Source organism: Malus domestica, chromosome 15, assembly GCF_042453785.1.
Source record: "Malus domestica chromosome 15, GDT2T_hap1".
Classification (NCBI taxonomy): Eukaryota; Viridiplantae; Streptophyta; class Magnoliopsida; order Rosales; family Rosaceae; genus Malus; species Malus domestica.
This window is the reverse complement of record NC_091675.1, coordinates 25953078-25972860: the sequence shown is the minus strand read 5'-3', so window position 1 is coordinate 25972860 and position 19783 is coordinate 25953078. Positions and strand designations below refer to the sequence as shown.

The window sequence follows — 19783 nt, the reverse complement described above, 5'->3', positions numbered from 1 at the left end:
TTGAGAACCTAACAAGAACTTGGACGAAGTTGGATGAAAACTTGAATCAAAACACTTAGAAACACAAATCAAAACACTTTCTAACTAATCTAAGACTTCAAAATAAAGGGGGATTTGTTTTGGACGAAAATTGAAAACAAAACAGAAACTTTAAAACAAAACATATTGTAAAACGTTTTTGGATGAAAAGGATGGATAAAAGGCTAGTTAGGAGGTTCTTCTCCACACATGACACACTTGCAAACAAAATGATTTTCAGTTGTTCTTTCAATAAATTATGAAACTCAACACCCCAAGTTAATTAGATACGCTTAAATTAACCTTCAAGTTCTCCTTAAGTTAATGAATTGGATGGAAAAGCGCATACAACAATTCAAAGCATTCCTCAAAGGTTCCTTACGTGATGAGCACAATAAAGATACAATCAAGAATCATGAAGCACAATGAGAACTATAAGTGTTGACGAGGCATTCGTTACTATGATGAGCATGAAACTAGTGCCAAGAATTCATTCAACGCGATCGTTTTCAAGCGACCTTCACTACTTGTGATTATAAGATTGTAACTATTAGGTGAAACTCCCTCATAATCTAGCATTATATTCATGCATGAAAACTAAGCGTGCACTCTCAATCAACATACACAAATAAGTTATCAATCAAGTAGATGAACGAATTGAATCCGCAACTTATGAAATAACAACTGAATGTAATCAAATCATATTGCAAGCATGTACATGGTTTCGAATCACCCCCCAACTAAGGGGGTTTAGTTCCTCATTCTTGCAATACAAAGATACATAAAATTAGACATTAAAATCCAAGGAAAGAAAACACCTAAAATGCTCCAACTTGGAAAACAAGTGCATCAATGGATCTCCCTTCCTCCTTGTTGCGGCATGAAGCTTGTGGACAGATTTTTGGGTGGATTTATGGTGTAGAATGGATGGGGAATGATATGGAGGGGTTTAGGGTGAGTGTGGAAGAGTGTTTGATGGTTGGAAGGTGGTGGAGAACTAGGCAAAGAGGGTGGAAGAAGGTGGAGTGGCTGTTATGTTTTCTAGGCACTAGAATGGTGTTTTTGGGGTGTTTTGCTTCCTAGGGTGTGTATGGACGAATTTCTGTGATAAAATGATGAATATGGGGGATTATCCTTTGGCCAAGGGGTGTAAACATGTATTTATAGGCCCCAAAAACCTTAGAAAATCAGGTTAGGCTAGGGATGAAATGCATGGCAAGTTGGTGTGTGTGGTGTGCAATGGTCCAAGGGTGAAAATGAAGTGATGATGCAAAGTGTGAAGGGTAAAATGGAGTGGTGTTGCAGCTAGGGAGCATGAATGATTGTGTACATTGCATAGAGATGGAAATGGAGGTGAAATGTGTCAACAAATGGGTCAAAGGTGCAACAACATGTGTGACACATGCCATTGGATTCCAAATGTGAATGATGGAGCATCAATTGGTGCATGTAATGGATGTAAAGGTTGTCTAAAATCTAATGGGTGAAGGGAACAAGAGGTATCAAGCAATTGAGTGAAATAATTAAATGAATTAAAGCATGAAATCAGAAATTATGTAGGGGACAAGAGTGATCAAGCATGGCATGGGAATCCAAAGGGAATTCTATGTGTTTTGCATGGCAAGGAGTGCAAGTTGGGGTGACAGATTTTTGGGCTGTTTTCTTCATCTTTTGGACCATAATTCTTCATATTCTTGGCCTCTTTAGTTCTCAAATTCGTCCATCCACTTGGCCCATGCATTTGCTATCCATTCCAAGCCCGAAACATGCTCCAAAGGCCTCCAAAATGCATCTTCTTGCATACTTTGTACTTAGAGTCTGAAAACACACGAAAATGACTTTAAACATTAAAATAACTAAGGAAACACGACATAAATGCACAAGAACAAGCCAACTAAGTCGCATAAATATGCTCCTATCACTTCATCCAAAATTTCTTTCTTTAACTCTGCATTATCTGGCACATACATTATGGTTTCATGCATAAGTATACCATCAGATTCTCAAATTCCGAGATCTTTCTTTTTGCCTTGATTCCTTGCTTGAATTATTTCCTGGGTCTCTTCATCATTCATCTGGGCCTCCAGCACACGGTCAATTAAAATTGGCCTCACTTGAAAATTAGCAAGCAAGGCTTCTTCTCGATCTTCCACTCCTAACTCCACTCCAGTGGATCTCAAATCTACTAGAAGAGGAACATGACAATCATAAATAGCATTAAGTCTGGCTGGAGTTTTCTAACTCAGTGCATCCGCCACAGCATTTGCACGACCAGGATGATACTCAATTGTGCAATTATAGTCACTAAGTAATTTAATCCACCTTCGCTGTCGAAGATTAAGATCTCTCTGAGTAAACAGAGAACACAACCCAAACCATTCAGAGAAGCATCACTATAAACCTCATAATTACCGCTATCATCTGGAAGTGCTAGAACAGGTGCATGAGTGAGATAATACTTCAACTGCTGGAAACTTTGCTCACATTTATTATCCCACTCAAACTTAACATCCTTTCGAGTCAACCTCGTCAATGGCAAAGCAATCACTGAAAAATCCTTAACGAACAGTCTATAATAGCCTGCTAGGCCAAGAAAACTCCGTACCTCAGTGACGGTTGGAGGTTGCTCCCAATTCTCCATAGCTACCACCTTCTGAGAATCCACTTGAATGCCTTGAGCAGAAATGACATGTCCCAAAAATGCCACTTGATTCAACCAAAAATTCACATTTCCTAAACTTAGCATATAGTTGGTGTTCCCTCAAACTGCTCAACACCAACTTCAGATGTCTAGTATGTTCAGCCTTAGACTTAGAGTATACCAGAATATCATTAATGAAGAGAATAACAAACATGTCCAAATATGGCTAGAATAATCGATTCATCAAATCCATAAAAGCTGCTGGTGCATTAGTTAACCCGAATGACATCACAAGAAACTCATAATGACCATATCGAGTGCTGAATGCGATTTTTGGGACATCTTCATTTTTAATCTTCAACTGGTAGTAACCTGACCTCAAATCGATCTTAGAAAATACACATGCACCTCTGAGTTGATCAAATAAATCATCTATACGAGGCAATGGATAACAGTTTTTAATGGTCACTCGATTCAATTGCCTGTAATCAATGCATAGCCTCAAAGTTCCATTTTTCTTCCTCACAAATAAAACTGAAGCTCCCCAAGGGGAAGTACTAGGCTGAATAAAACCTTTATCCATTAACTCTTGCAACTGAACTTTCAATTCCCTTAATTCAACAGGAGCCATTATATAAGGAGTCAAGGATATAGGATTCGTACCTAGAAGCAGATCAATAACAAACTCCACATCTCTATCTGGCGACAATCCAAGCAAATCTTCAGGGAATACATCCAGAAAATATCTAACCACACAAACATCCTCCATACTACTAGGAGCATCATCATGTAATACCACATGAGCCAAATCTCCCTGACAACCTTTTGACAACAATCTTTTTGCTTTTATGGCTGAAATAATACCATGCCTCACCCCACTAGGCTTTCCTACAAATGTAACTTTAGGTAATCCAGGACAATGAAATGTGACTGTCTTTCCATAACAATCTATCTTGGCACAATTATAGTGCAACCAATCAATGCCCAAAATCACATCAAAATCCATAATATCCAACGACATAAGATTAGCCGGCATAATAACATCTTCTACTATCACTGGACATCCTGGATATACCCAATCCACAAAACATCTATCCCTTATAGGCATAGAAAACTCTAAATTATATCCTAGAGGTGTAGGATAAGGTTGTGTCACTTGAGCAAATGTATGAGAAATAACAGAATGTGTAGCACCACAATCAATCAATACTCTAACAAAATGACCAAGAATATTTAACGTACCCATGATTAAATCTGGATTATTTTGGACATCTTGCAGTGACATGTTGTGGATACGCTCCTGATTCTGCTGTCGTCCACCGCGACCTCTGTTGGTATGAATACCACGTCTCTGCCTCTGCTGACCCGACTGCCTCGAAGATCCTGCACTACTAGCAGCAATCTCTCCCTGCTAGGGTTGTCCCCCTTGGTACCACTGAGATCCTCCGGCTGAATGTGGCTGATAAGACATAGATCCTCCCTGATACTGAGGGTACCCACTCTGATACTGAGGATCCTGATAGTACTGCTGTTATCCTGAGGTGTAAGGAGCGGCGTCGCCTTGATAGTGATAAGCACCTCCTCGCCCAGTCTGAGTATAACCACCAGATCCTGAAGCTTACTGGGTCGGTGCAGGTGATGGAAAAGAAGGCTGCTGGGGTCTCTGTTAACTCTGAGGGCATTGAGCAGCCCTATGACCCGACTGACCATAAGTAAAACATATGCTGCTGCCTCTCCTACACTCCCCAAAATGCCTAATATTACACTTGCGGCATAAAGGGGCACCGGAACCTGGACCACTAAAATCTCTTTGCCTCTGGAACCTAGGGCCTTCAGTAAATCTACCACCTGTCCTCTGCATATTAGTACTCAATCCTCCACTAGAAGAGCTGGAACTGCCACCACTTCTCTTGAAATTCTGAGTCTTGCGGGGTCCCTGAAATGCTTGCCCTTTTCCTTTGTCATCTCGTCTTTGGCTCCCATTCTTTCCTTCCTCATCCTCACTTTTCACTAGGCATGTTCTCTGAGTCCTCAATCCTTAGTAGAATATCATAGAACTCCTGGTAAGTGGCACAGTGAGTAGATGTCGCTATGGAACACCATTTCTCCTTAACACCCAATCTGAAACGGCGAAGCATCTCAACTGGGTTAGCAGCAACCTCCGGATCATATCGCAACAAATCAGTAAACATCTTGTAATACTCATTAGCTGACATATTTCCTTGCTTCAAATGAGTAAACTCTTGTTTCTTACGATCAATATACTCATGAGGAATGAACCTTTTTCGAAACAGCTCTTTAAATACTCCCCAATCTACAATCTCTGCTGGGGTCAACAGGTAAGACTCTTGTCTCCACCAGGATGCAGGTTGTTCTCCCCAAAACCAAGTAGTCGTCTCGACCCACCTATCAGGAGGAAGATTCCCCTGACTCTGCATCACTAGAAAGGTCTTCTCAATATGATTAAGCCATTTTTCTGCCCCTTCATGACCTTCATTTCCAATGAAGTGAGTCAACTTCAGGTTATAAACTGTCTCAAGAGGTCTCCTCTGGGGAGTACGGAATGCAGATCGAATGGCAGATACTATAGTTTCCCCTAATTGAGCAATATCGAGGAAACTAGGTTTAGCTGATTGACGGGGCTATATACGAGGCGGCATAGTTCTGACATAAGACATCACAAAGATTAGAACATTCAAGAATTATACAGGACCGCTAAACCTAGGCTCTGATACCAAACTGACACACCTCGACCGAGATCAAGGCATGCTGACCATCACGTGAGAGTGACGTAGTCATGTGCACAGTGCGAAAGTGATAAAGATACGAATTATACGAATAATTAAAAACCAAATTACTAGAGTGCACTACTAAAGAAGAAGTGATAAGAGTTAGTTACAACAGTAAACACTTCTAATCAGAGCATAAGTCTAGATGCAGTCCAGTAGGACAAGTACTAGTTACACAGTACCAGGAATGTCCTACTATTATTTAGATAAGTCAGAATTGCCGACGTCCTCAAGCCACCAACAACAAGCTTACTTAAAACCTAGAGGGGCGCAAAACAGAAAACGTGAGTGGGGCAAAAACAAATGTTTTACAAAATCATTTCATTTATCAACATAACTAACCCCTCATTGTAAAACATGTATAATTTTTCCCAGAATCAAGATATAAGTATATACATAAATATATATGAAATCATATCAATTCAATCCAATCCATATAATCATTTTCATATATATGTTATGCCAAGATATAATAGAATAAGCAATTCAAGTAAGAATAATTTCATAGAAATATAACATGTGAGCCGGAACCCTTATGGTAGTCTGTACGGCTGAATTCATAGTTCAAAAATCACTCTAGCTGAAGTCACTACTATGACCTATACGGCAATATACTGCACAAGAGTCGGAACCAAACAAAAAGGTCTATACGACAATAATGGGTGTAATATAATCATGCTCAATACCATTTTCACATAATAGCTGGGCGATAAATCGCTAGTCACCTACGAGTCGGAACCATAAATAAGGTCTATACGACAAGACTGTGCACCTAAATTGGATCCAATATGAGCATATGGTATGGGAGGTGACATAATAAACAGGTATGTGCCATAATCTAGCTAAATCACAATCACCCTAAGTGCAGTGTTATGAGCTCAACATTATTCAATCACATATCGTATCATCAATGATTCACATAACCAAACACAACTTACTTGAATTTACTTGAGCATCCACAACACCACATTTATATGTATAAATCATCACATACCAATTCATGTATGAATTATAAACTTATATGCATGGCATTATGGCATAATATCATTTAAACACATATTTCTGGGAAAAATATCAAGTATATAATATGTACTGAAAACCAAAAGCCCACTCACTGGTATGTCGAAGGGTCGTAGCCCCCAAGTCGCCTTTGGATACGCTCGTCCTCGGGAAAGTCTCACATATATGCGAATTAACTATAAAAACGTTATTTTAAAGCACATAGGCAAAACTAGCTAATAACTTCTCATACATAGCTCAAAATGGCTATATGAATATACTACAGGGACCTACACAACCTCAGGATCATCCCCAAATTTTTAGAAATTTTTTTGGACCCCTCACGCGCCGCCATGCGCCGACGAGTGCACGGCAAGATGCGCGACCACACACAGGGAATCTTGACGGATCCCCTAACTGCTGTTAGGAATATTCCATTAAGCCCAACAGTAACCGTCCAAACTAATTGACGGCGTCAACATATTCCGTCAAAACTGACGGAATATTCCCTTTTCTTCTCTGGTAAGTCGCTGGTTTCTAGGTAAAACTTTAAAATCACTATTCTCCTTCGATTCTTCACCATTTTTCATGAAATTGGTACCAAAATGAAGCTAATAACATGCAGAATCACGTTATATAAGTTTCAAGGCTTAAATTCTACTAGATTTTCCCCGAGAAAGGTCGATAGCTCGGCTTACCTAAAAACACGTCAATCTCAGTCCTCTGACATCCAAATCCTTCCAACGAAGTACCTCGAGACTCATGAGGACCTCCTGAAGCTTCCTATGAGAGTTCCTTGAAACACAAGGTTTTATGTGTGCATGAACAGTGCACGGGGTTAGGGTTTCTCAGGTTTTCGAAGCATTTACGTCCAAACAAGGGTACCAATATACTCAGGAGGTTACAATGAGCAAGAACCTTACCTTTAAAGCTTCGATCCGTGCCTGAAAGGGGGAGTTCGAAGCTTGTTTGTAAGAAAGAGGGAAGAGAGAGAGAGTCCGAGAGATGAGAGAGAGGGCACGAGAAGGAGAGAGAAGGTAGGTGGGTATGTGTGGTCCAAAAGCCACCAATCATAACTAAGAGAACACTTAGTTCTAATTGGTTCCAATAATAGAGGAATATAGCTAATTGGTCCACACTCTTAAGTCTAAACCACAACATCTATAATAATTCTCAACGTCCAAAGGTAATTCCATCATTCCACATCGTTGAAAATTATATATTTGGGACGGGCTGTGACAATTAATGTACAAGTCTAAAAAATGTGAAAGCATATATAAACGTGCAAAGTTCTTCAACCTTGAATGCAACTCCCTTCATTTTGTATATCCTTGAGCATTTGGTATTTTATAGTAATGTACTAATGTGTTTTCATTAGGCTCTTATTTTGGAGTATGTAATACTTGAGAGGCAAATGTTTTTATTTATTTATTTATGTTTTGAAGTAAATATTTGTGTGACAATGTGGTATGCATATACTACTTTAGTATTGTGTTTTCTATTTTTTTTTTTGGGTCAAATTATGTTTTTCATTTTCATTATTTATTGATTTAAAATATATTTTCTTTAACCGGTAAAGGGTCGGGTCATATTACCTGATAATTTTAATGGGTCAATTTCGAGTCGGGTCATATTACCTTATATTATTAATGGGTCAATTTCGAGTTGGGTCATATTACCTATTTACTTTAATGGGTGTTACACGACACGATTCATTAAGATATCGTGTATGACACGAAAATGTCACGAACATAAAAAACACTACACGAATGCTAGGTCTAGATGAGAGAGACTCGTAGGAGGAGGGGAGGTGAGAGAAAGAAAGATGAGAGAGAACGAGGAGAAATAGGAGAGGAATTGGGAGGGGAGTACATATTAAGAGTAAAAAGTAGTGGGTTTGGAATTTAAAAACTCTAAAAACTCACTTTTTGTATTATTTAGAAGTAGACTAATTTTCAAGTTAGTTTTGAGTTCTGTTTTTCAAAACATGCCTACCAAACAAGTATTCAATTTGTAAAACTTTAAAAGTGTTTTTGAATCTAAAAAGTTAGATTCAAGTAGAATACCAAAGAGACCTTAAGCCTTCTAATGATATCATCATTTTGCAAAGGAGCCAATAATAGTCAAAGGATAATGCTAGGGACATTAAATTTGTAGAGAAAGTTTTAGAAACTAAGAGACATGGAAGTTGATAATTGATTTATTACTTAAACATTGATAAACATGTTTATTCCTATTGATGACACATCATTTGTTTGTAAATTTAGTCTCCCTAGCATTGTAATTGCACTAGAATCAGCTCGGAACCGTAACGGCGAATGAAGGAAAATACATTGACTGGAATGGGTAGAAAAGCCAGTAAAATGATGGGATTGTTATAATTTGTATTTAGTTATGTTTTAATGGACTTAATAATGTCGCAAAATTAACAAGAAGATATAATGCTATATTTATCACCTAGTTGTATCATCATTTGTATCATCTCTTTAATAGATATAAGTCCTGCTAACGCATATAGATCTTATTTTTATTAGGGAGATAATATAGATTATAGTTTAAATAAATAATAAAAATAGTATTTTTGATATATTTTAGGGATAGCAGATCCGCTACCATGCCATATCGGATATTCAAAAACAATTATATTTGTCCCTTCCTGTAATTGTATTGTGATACGTGGAGTAACCGTTTTTCTCCTCTTTATCAACACCCCTTCCCCCATACCTTTTACGCTTTTCCTTTTTCCTCTCCCCTCTCTGCTTTCTCTGTTCACCTTGCTTTTCCTTTTCCTTGTTATGCTCAAGAGGGTCAGATATGGCCGTTGATTTCATGGGTTACAGAAACACCACCAGCAGCAGCAGCTTCTCCGCCAAGTTGGAAGAAAACGCCGTGCAGGAAGCGGCTTCCGGCCTCGAGAGCGTCGAGAAGCTTATCCGGTTGCTGTCGCAGGCGCAGCAGAACCAGCACCAAGAGAAATATCCGTCGACGGCTATGGACATGGATTGCAGAGCCGTCGCCGACGTCGCCGTTTCCAAGTTCAAGAAGGTCATTTCTCTTCTCGGTCGGACCCGGACTGGCCACGCGCGGTTCCGGCGAGCCCCTTTGACTGTGAATTCCGGGTCGTCTTTCCAACCCCAATACCAGAGCCATAGCCAAGACATCGTCGTCAAGCAAGCTCCTTTAGAGTCCACCAAAGTTTACCATGCGACGCCGATCCAGCAGATCCCGCCTTCTCATCACCATCACCACAGTATGGTGCTCGAGAGCACTATGGACTCCTCTAACACTATAAATTTCTCGTATTCGGCTGCGACGTCGTTTATGTCGTCGTTGACCGGCGACTCCGATAGCAAGCAACCAATGTCGTCTTCGGCTTTTCAAATTACCAATTTATCCCAGGTTTCCTCAGCCGGAAAGCCGCCGCTTTCCTCCACCTCGCTGAAGCGGAAGTGCAGCTCCGAGAACTTGGGCTCTGGGAAGTGCGGTGCTGGATCCTCCGGCCGCTGCCATTGCTCCAAGAAGAGGTGGGTCCCTTTCTCTTTCCAATCTTTTAATCAAAGTTTAGCATCTGATTAACTTAATTAATCCCTCTCTTAATCTGTTGACTAAATTGAAATTCTGGATTGTGGGTTTCGTTATAGAAAGCTGAGACAGAAGAGGGTTGTAAGAGTTCCAGCTATAAGCTTGAAGATGGCGGATATCCCACCCGACGATTACTCCTGGAGAAAGTACGGACAGAAACCCATCAAGGGATCTCCACATCCAAGGTAGAACTTCGATCCAAAGCTTCGATCGTTCGAACTAAATCACTTCAGTTGAATTTTTTTGCCTCCCCAAACTCTGAACTATTGGGAGTTTATACTCTGTTCTTCAGTTCTTGTTCTGATTTGTGTAAATTATCAGGGGATACTACAAATGCAGCAGCGTAAGAGGATGCCCGGCTCGAAAACACGTAGAGAGAGCTCTGGACGATCCGGCAATGCTAGTGGTTACCTACGAAGGCGACCACAATCACTCTCTCTCAGTTGCAGAGACCTCCAATCTCATTCTAGAATCTTCTTAGATCATCAAAGTTGAATCTTTTGTGTTTCGGTTTATTTTTTTATCTTCTTTTTGCTTTGGGAGGGGAATTAGTACAGTGATGGTAGTTTTACAGTTCAACTCGGACTGACTCGGTCGGACTCAGTTCCATCTCGAAGGAGATGATGAGTTGAGTCAAATTAGTTCATTGTCCTGTACAATATGGGGATTCCCTTTCTCTTCAAACACTGTGAATTAAATCTTATTTAAAACAAAAATAGAAACAAGGATGGTGGATTTGGTATTATAGATGTAGATTCGGAAAATACGTTGTCCTGCCTAACTGATCTAACCTACATCAATAGTGATTAGTGTAATAGAGTGATTAGTGTAATTGATTATAAAAAGAAGAGAGTGGGTGTTGGGGACTGTTCATTCCAAGTTGATGTTTTTTGTATTTGGATTGATTGCTTTTGGGAGCATTTTGGCTCATCACCCATAAACTATAGTGTATGTTCATCTTACATCTAATCAATTGACACGTGTCATTTCACTTAATTTTAGTTAATTTTTTTTAAAATTGAAAAACTAACATTTAATGTGAAACTTAATTAGAATTAAGTGAAATTATACATATCAATTTATTAGATGTATGATCAGCATACATTATAGTTTATGATGGTGGGCAAAAATGCTCCCATTGCTTTTACTTTGGTTCTTGTCTTGGATGGATCATGATGCCTACTTTTTCCCCCATCACCCAAGTTTAGGTTTTTTCTTTTTCTTTTGAATGAAATAGTGTGGGGAAAGGAGAAAATTCAAAGAAATGAAAGGGATCGGGTCAAAGAAATGTAAAGAAGTGGACCAACATGTCGTATTTGTGACGGTTGACCAAAGGCAACTTGTGGGGTTGGCAGTTGGCTGGTTGGGAACGGCTAATTGGGTATTTTGATTTTCCAGCGAGGCTAATTGGGTATTGGTAGAGGTGGGATTATTTAGAGAGAGTGTGTTTTCTATTTGGTTCCTGAGAAAATGGTTGGATGAATTTGAAGGGAATTGAGGAGAAAATTCTTGGTCTACAAAAGGGGTTGCAAAGTCTTTCAAAGACAAAGATGGTGTTTTTATTTTTATTTTTTGAATAAACGATATAATTTATATGAAAGAGAAGGGGGACGAAAGTAGTCTTACAACGTGATAATATAATACAAATTCGTATTTAGTGAGAATTGAACTTAAAATCTTTCGCTTACAAGTAAAGAAGACTACTATTAGACCGTGGTATTAAGTGACAAAGATGGTGATAGAGTTGAAGCTTTTGATGTGGGTCGGAAAATTAGAATCCAGATCCTCCGAATCCTTTTTATGAGAATTACGGAGATTCGTGAATCATATTCGTTAATCGTACATCGTGCGGTTAGAAATTATTTTAAATATTTTTATTTAAAATTAAATACAAATAATACCTAATAAAAATTAATCATACGATGTACAATAAACGAACATAATTTACATAATTTACAGAATTCGAGATTCTTACCAAAAGATCCGGAGAGGATCTGTTGGGGAAAATTAAAGCTCAAGTCAAAGTTTGTGGGTGGGCAATTATTGTTATTTATTAATATATTTTTTGCAATGCCTTTGCCTCAAAGGTGGAGGTAGAAGGAGTAGGAAAAGTAATGTTCAAGTCAACATTTGTGGGTGGGCAATTCATCATTTTGACCACGTATGGGCCCCAATTGGTGTGGGTTTGCACTAGTTTGTTCTTTGTTTGCATTTGGGATTGCCTAAAATATAAAACCTCTAAGTATCTATGGACCCCAAGGTGCTCCATCGTTGTCAATTCCTCATCATTTACATGTGGCTAGCTCAAATACACAAGCTCAATCCCATAAATTTCAAGCACAAATCAGTCGACGTTATGACAAAATTCTTGAATGTGATTGTAATATTGTCACATGATTGTAATGGTTTTTTTTTTTTTTTTTTTTTTTAAATTGCTCTGAAAAAAAAAATACTACACTAGTAGTTAATAATTAAATTACAGAATTTTGATTCATTTGAATGATCTTGTACAGAACGAGAGTAAAACTATAATAATAGTTAGATGGCCTAGTCTTCTAAGTAGTTTAGCTCGCCTAAACCTTCTACACTAGTTCATTTCTTAAATATCAAACATCGATTTTCTTACAAATAAAATAAAATAAAACATGTTATATATACAGAAATGAATTATAAATGTAGCGTAATTTTCCTAATAAGATAATTTTTAGAGAAAGACAATGACTTTTTGTTCCATTTATAAATAAGGTCTTGCACTCATAAATGGTCGCTTTGATGGATAGATTTCTTCTTTAACACATTGCTTTTCAAGTATAAACCTTTCTTATTTTTAGTGTAGCTTAAAATCGCTTGAAATGAAAAACAACAAAAAAGTCTTGCACCCGACAAGGGGCATTTATCCTCTTGAAGAATCAAAGATTACACTTTGACTCGTTTATATGACCACCCATCTTATAAAAAGAATTAAAAAGAATATTCTTAATTGCGGGAAAACTACGACACCTTCAAATTTAGGTGTGCGTTCCGCTTATTTTAGTTTGGTTATGTAGTAGCAAAAATGCGTCATCTTTAGTCCTGACGAATTTATCTTTGATCAAAGATCAAAGTCTTATCATGCCCCTATGAGGTTGAGAAGTGGTTTGGCCAATGGATCTTCGATACTTAAGTTAGTTTATCTAAAAAGAGTAAGAACTTGTTTGGATTTGCTTTTAAAATGATTGAAAGCGTTTCTGGTAAAACTGTTTTTAGAACAAATCCTTAGTAAAAATGCAAGTAAATCATGGAAAAGCACTTTAAGTGCTTTCTGAAAGAATCACATAATTGGCGTTTCTTGCAGAAAGCACTTTAAGTGCTTTTGGAACCCAAAAACATTTTCTCTAAAAGTGCTTTCAATCATTTTAGAAGTACATTCAAACAAACCATAAGGGTGCGTTTGTTGCACCGGACTATCTCGGACTGGATTAGCTTTAGGGACTAAGCTGGACTGGCTTAGACTAGACTAAGCTGGACTGATTTAGTGAAGTGTTTGGTGCAGTGTCGGACTAAAAAGAAGGATAATAACAAACTACAATATTTTTTATATTTTTTAATTCATATCTAATAATATTATATTAATTAATTCTATCTTTTTTTTCTTCTAATAATACTCTCCCTCTCTCTGGAAGCCTCCATCATTTTCTTCCTCGTTCTCTCCGTCCCACACTCTCCGTCCCTTTCCTCTTTTTTCTGATTAATTGCCAAAATTGATTAATTGCCAAAAAAATTCTGCAAAATGAAGAATCGAGCTTCGTTTTTCTGGTTTTTGTTCATGGGATCGTCGGGCTTGTCCACCAGAGGAGGAGAAAAACGAAGAGGAAGACCCGGTGGAGGACAAATCGAAGAGGAAGACCCGGTGGACAAATCGAAGAGGAAGACCCGGTGGACAAACGAGAAAAACGAAGCTCGATTCTTCATTTTGCAGAATTCGGAGGTTGTGGACTCCGAATCTGGGGTTGGATTCTGTCTTCTCTGCTGCTGTTTTTTTGTTTGGATTATGTCTTCTTTGTTAAATTTGTCTCTGTTTGTGGGCTGTGGAAGGTTGTGGACTCCGAATCTGGGGTTGGATGTTTTGGATTTTTTAATGTGCGAGGCAGTGAGGAAGAAGGAAATGAGAGCGGCGATTTACGAGGACGCGGCGGTTGTCCTGGGATGGTCCGGTGAGGTTGTCGAGCAGGGTGAGCAGTCGAGCAAAGCGCTGAGGAGTCGAGCAGAGCAACGATCTTAGCAATCCGGTGGTATTTGGGGGGTCTCGCTAAGACTACCTAGCGAGCCCCGTAGTCCACACGAGTCCCCTTTAGTCCCACTTAACTTAGTCCCAACACCTATCAAACATGGGACTGTAGTCCAGTCCAGTCCAGTCCCTCCTAAGGAGGTGAAACAAACGCCCCCTAAGTGTTTAGAGCTTGTATGCTTAGTAAAAAGCTTACCAAAATTTGGAGGAGATGGATGTATTTATAGGAGCAAGTGGCTAACCATGGTATTATTGTTTTGCCCTACACATGGCAGCATCCTATTGGTCAAGGTATGTCATCTATAGGATGCGCGAGGAAATAATATTCCCAAGATATTAATTAGGAGATAATATCTTGGGATAATGGTGAAAGTATCTTTGATTGATTGAGGATTCCTTACTTGATGGAGTTGATTTTCAATTGAGATTGTATTAAAGATAGGATTTAGTATTTAATCCTATCTTTAATACCTTTGACTTTTCCATGCCACGAGCAGAGGAGTTTCGAGCAGTCGTATTCCTCTGCTTGAACTTCCGGGGCTGCTGAGCTGCGTGTGGGAATATTTGTGTGATATGTCCATTTAATGAAGGCAATCTTGTCTTACTTGAGAAAAAAGTTCACGTGTCGCCTTCTGGATTTTTGGGACTATTTTTGGCACCACAAAAGGGCCAACACCTGCTGGGCTACATGTAGAAAAGGGCAGTAAGTGTAGAAATCCCAAGGTACTTGGGTAAACAGAGAGTTATTTCCCAATTTGATGTAGTTCTTCCACTTAAAGGAAACCAATTGCCACCAAAACCTATTTAAGCTTGCCTTAAGCAGAGGGTTAAATAAATTTAGAGACCAATTTTTCACAACAAGAAAGAGAGAAAACCAAAGGAAATTTATTCCCACTCCCCTAACCTTCTTCTTTGCTTGCCTTTGCAAAGAGTTGTTCGTCTTTTTTTCTACTTAATTTTTTCTGGAGCTTTGGGGCTTGAAATATTGGCTTGGCATGAGTCGAGGATAGGCATTGTTAAGTGGTGTTTCGTCGGTGGTCTCCGTGCGCTACTTCCTTCTGGATCTTCCTTTGTTGGGAAGCCTTCGATTGCCCCCAGCAATGACCTGTGGATCTGTGCTGCCCTCCTTGTGTCATGCTCATTCGTATCACCGCTGCGGTACACGTCGTTTGTTCTTGGCTGAAGAGTTGGCTATTTGTGGTTAAATTGGCGTAGATTGCCAATTGATATTGAGTTTGAGCGTTTCTACTTCCTTTTAGATCTGATTTTGTTGGGCGATGGCACCTTGGTTGTCTTTAGTGGTAGTTTGCAGGTTTGTGCTGCTTTTTCGGCTGGCTACGTTACACGTTGTTCGTCTCTGGCTAATGAGCAGGTTTGTCACACCCCAAAATTTGAGGTGTGAGACTAAGAGAAATAAATAGAACAAAGTGGTTGTTTAAGGGTGTAAAACAAATATTAGCTTAAGATTTAGTCAATGAAGATTTAAACTCAACAATTACATTACACCAAACTACAAAGGTAACTGTTTTCCCAAAAAAAAAAAAAACGTACAAGGGTAACTTTAATAAATAAAGTTAAAAGACTTACACTATGTTTGGATGAGGGAAATAAATTTGAAATTTGAATTAAAGACCGAATTTATAATTTGACATGCACCAATTCCCTTGTTTGGGTTCATAAACATAGAAATTTAGAATTTCGGCATGGAAAAAAACTTGGAATTGGGACTTCCAATTCCCAAGTTTAAATTCCATGTAAATAGGTGTCATTTTCCAATTTCTATGATTGAGAGTTTAAAAACAACAAATTCCGTATTCAATTCCATTGTTCTTTTAAGTTACCCAAACAAGAAAATTCACAAATTCTATAGAATAAAATTCCATCATTTAAATTTCCGTCATTTTAAAATTCCTTAGTAATTTTAAATTTCTTTATCCAAACATAGTGTTATTGTGGTAATACAAACTGCAGAAACGACCTGTACCGTAAAATTCACAGAAAATCATTCGTTTAACCAAAAAGTACGAAAATTTCCAAATTCAAAGTAGACACCTAAAACGAAGTTGTGTTAAAATTTCAAGGATTTTCGAGTTCAGGAAGTATAGGAAAATTTAAATCTAAAACAGACATGCTGTTGTTTTGCTTAAAAAAAACAATTTCAGCAGCACCAAGTCACTTTGGAAATAAAACTGATTATGTTCCAAAGGGTAAAAATCTGAAATTTTGCAAAATGAAACCTAGGTAGTAGATAACCACCCACAATTTTAAACATAGTCAAGTTCATAGTGGTTCTCCAAAGGCAATTCATTAAGCCTTACAAATTATAATGAGTTCACAAAAAAACTTCAAGGTTTCTTGCATACAAAAAAAAAAAAAAAACACATGCTCATGTCATTTGGTAAAAGTGTACTTGATCATAATTTATACAAGCCAAAAGGCAAGTGGTTATATATACATGGTTTTCATTTCTCATGTAAGTAGAGACACTAACCCATTGTGGCCTACGCCTTCTTAGTCTACAACGCAACAAAAAGATCATTTACAAACTAAGACTAACTATACAAATACTTTGGCAGCTCACCCAAAAGATATACGTCTGGACTCCCTTCTACTAGTCCACACTAGAGCTACAACTCGAAATTCAGCTAGTCAACCCTACCCCACCTGAAAACACATTTTTAGAAAAACGGGTGAGCATAAAATGCCTAGTAGGGTTTTTTTTTTTTCCGGTAAGTTTGTAGTCATTTAAAATTTCTGGTGCATGCCGAAAAATGATAAGAGTGATTCGAAACAATTTTTATCCACTACTACGTAATCCAACAACGGAATTATGCTCTAAAAATGCTTGGAAGTAACATATGGTAGGAAAACAAAGTTTCTGAGCATTAACATATTTGATAACAACACGATACAACACACAGTTCAAAAACACTTCTTTTGTCACAAGGACAATAAAGCCATTATCATTTAAAGAAACAATAGCACAACTAATCACAAAGATTTTCTTGTATCCCAAACAAGTGACTAGCAGATTGGAAAGAACCGTAATATACTTGGCTAATATATATATGACACGTATTTATCAATTTGATAACTCATTCTCGTAGCCCACACATGGAGCTTTCCTTGGGGAACATTGGGTCATTGTGCCCATAATCAACCAACTTAACGGGTCATTGTGCCCATTCATACAGTCCTCAACATTCTTAACTGCACATGTATTATACTACTTTCCATCTACTTTCAAAATCAAACATTCATCTCAACATACTTCAAAATCTCATAATGAGTAACATAAAAGGCATGCACGTTAAGAACGAAATCTTGACAGCCTTTCAAAATTATTTTAAACTCCCCCAAAGTTGTAGGAAGAAAATTTAAAATCATTAGACATCAAACCATAGAGAAACATTTGCTTCACTTCTTTCACATAATCGAAAACGGAAAACATTTAAAGTAAGGTTGAAATAGTGCTCAAATGCCAACAATTATTTATCAAGTAAGAATGGAAAATCTAAATATTTTTATGGTTGAAAATTCCCCTACCTCAACAAAATTTGTTGATGTTCAACTCCCACGGTGTTCGTCGACTTGTTCCATTGTCACCTTGTCCTTCTCTTCCTTATTTGTAAGGAAGAAAAATCATCACACACTGCTTATACAAAATACCAGACAACATACCCTAATTCAAGGTTAATTGGGGACTTTAATCAAGCACTTGGTGCTCATCTCTAAAACTATAAAATGAAATATGATACTTTCCTGTTTCCTACTCCCACCCAAACTAATTCATGGGTTATCAAACCAAATATCAAATAGATTTCCAAGGTAAGAAGTAGATACATCTAATGGAGACAAAGGAAGGATCCTCACTTGTCCTAATCTTCACAAATAGAGGAAAAGAAAACTAAATTCCTCTTCCTTAAATTTTCTTTTTGGCAAATTAAAGCTGAAGGAGATGAACATCTTCGTCTCCTTCGGCTGGAGAAGAGAGTAGGAAGAAGAGAGTTTTCTAGAAACCCATTCCCTTTTATCCTAACTTACCAACGCAAGCATTCCTTTTTTTTTTATTTTTTTATTTTTTTTTTAGGGATACACCACTAAATTCTTAGGATACCAAATCATTTACCTAATCCGACAAACATTGGCACAATCCTTTATAAAATAATTTTATTACTTGGGAAACTAGATGAAATGGAAGTTCTGTTATATATATATATATATAAAATTTTATTTTATCCAAATGTTGGTCTCAAAGTAAAAGATCATTTAATGGACCAAAGGCGAATTGATACAAACCTCAAATAAGGCAAATTGATTTTGCTAACAATAGCCATAAGTAATCCACTCTTAATCACCATCTAAAATTTTCGAGATATTATAGGGTTGCTCGTGGTTGTGACAGGCGTTGACTGCCAATTGAACTTGAGCTCGAGAATTCTTGAGTTTCTTTATGTTTCTATGTTGCCTGCTCCGGTATAAGGTGGAAGGAACTCCATGCAAGCCAAGTCGAGAGTGAACACTGCGTTGGATTCGGGCCTCGAGTGTTCATCAAAGTGTGGACCCCACCATGGACGTGCACTCACCTGTTAGCCTTTCGGGAATGGATGGTTTTCCAGTGCTCTAAGGCGGGGAGAAAATGTTTTCGTGGGGGCTTATAAGGGAGTGCGCTGCCATAACGCCTGGTTTATAGCTAGTTAAGCGATTTTTCGTCGAAAAAAATATTCTCATCAGTTATGTCCTGCTTCAGGACACCTCGTCAAGAGTGCGTTGCTTATTGATGTGCACGAGGAGTTGACTCATTAAGGTAAACTGTTGAACGAAGGTGCTAATCAAGTCTGTAATTTTTCGGGATATTTATGGATCGCTACTAAAAGTTGAGCAGCTCGTCTGAAGTGCATCTCTGTGAGTGGTGGAAGTGTAGTGGACATCAGGCACGAAATTTGAGCCTAAAGAAGTCAAGTTTGCATAAAAACATGTCAAAAACACTGAAAATTGGTGTAGAACACCAAAAAGGGGCTAGAAATGGTCGCCGATATTTTTTTTGGTTGGCCGATGGTTCAGCTGAACTGATCTGGAGTTGGTCTGGATCGCCTTAGGTCCAAGGAGGTGTGGATTTGGGTCACAGGGGTGGGCCTAACTCACCTTGCTGCAAGCTGGAGCACCTGGCTTTCTAAGCTTGCATATGGGGAGCAGTGCTCTAAAAATCAGTCTGGAGCTAAGGGATCGCCTAGGAGGTCCTTGGCAATTTGGTTTATTGTTTTATTTTTTTAATATTAATTGTGTGTGTGCGCGCTTTATTTTTATTTTTATTTTTAAGTTTTATGGTGGTATACTTATGGAAATGGTGTACCTAATTTGCAAATGATGAATTTATTACAAGTTCATCTGATTATGAAATGAATTGGAGCACTTTTGAGGGGATACATACAAATAAAAGAAATATACTAGATACAACAAGGTTAAATATACTACGTGAGGTAGGTG

The 19783-nt window shown here is 38.2% G+C and overlaps 1 protein-coding gene across 1 annotated transcript; it reads left to right on the top strand.

Moving 5' to 3' along the window:
• Positions 1-9066: 9066 nt before the first annotated feature.
• LOC103447056 (probable WRKY transcription factor 15) lies at positions 9067-10776 on the top strand. Its single transcript, XM_008386226.4, has 3 exons — positions 9067-9971; positions 10089-10214; positions 10351-10776. Exons 1-3 carry the CDS (start codon positions 9262-9264, stop codon positions 10508-10510), a joined length of 996 nt encoding a protein of 331 aa, XP_008384448.3. The 5' UTR covers positions 9067-9261; the 3' UTR covers positions 10511-10776.
• The last annotated feature ends 9007 nt before the right edge of the window (positions 10777-19783 follow it).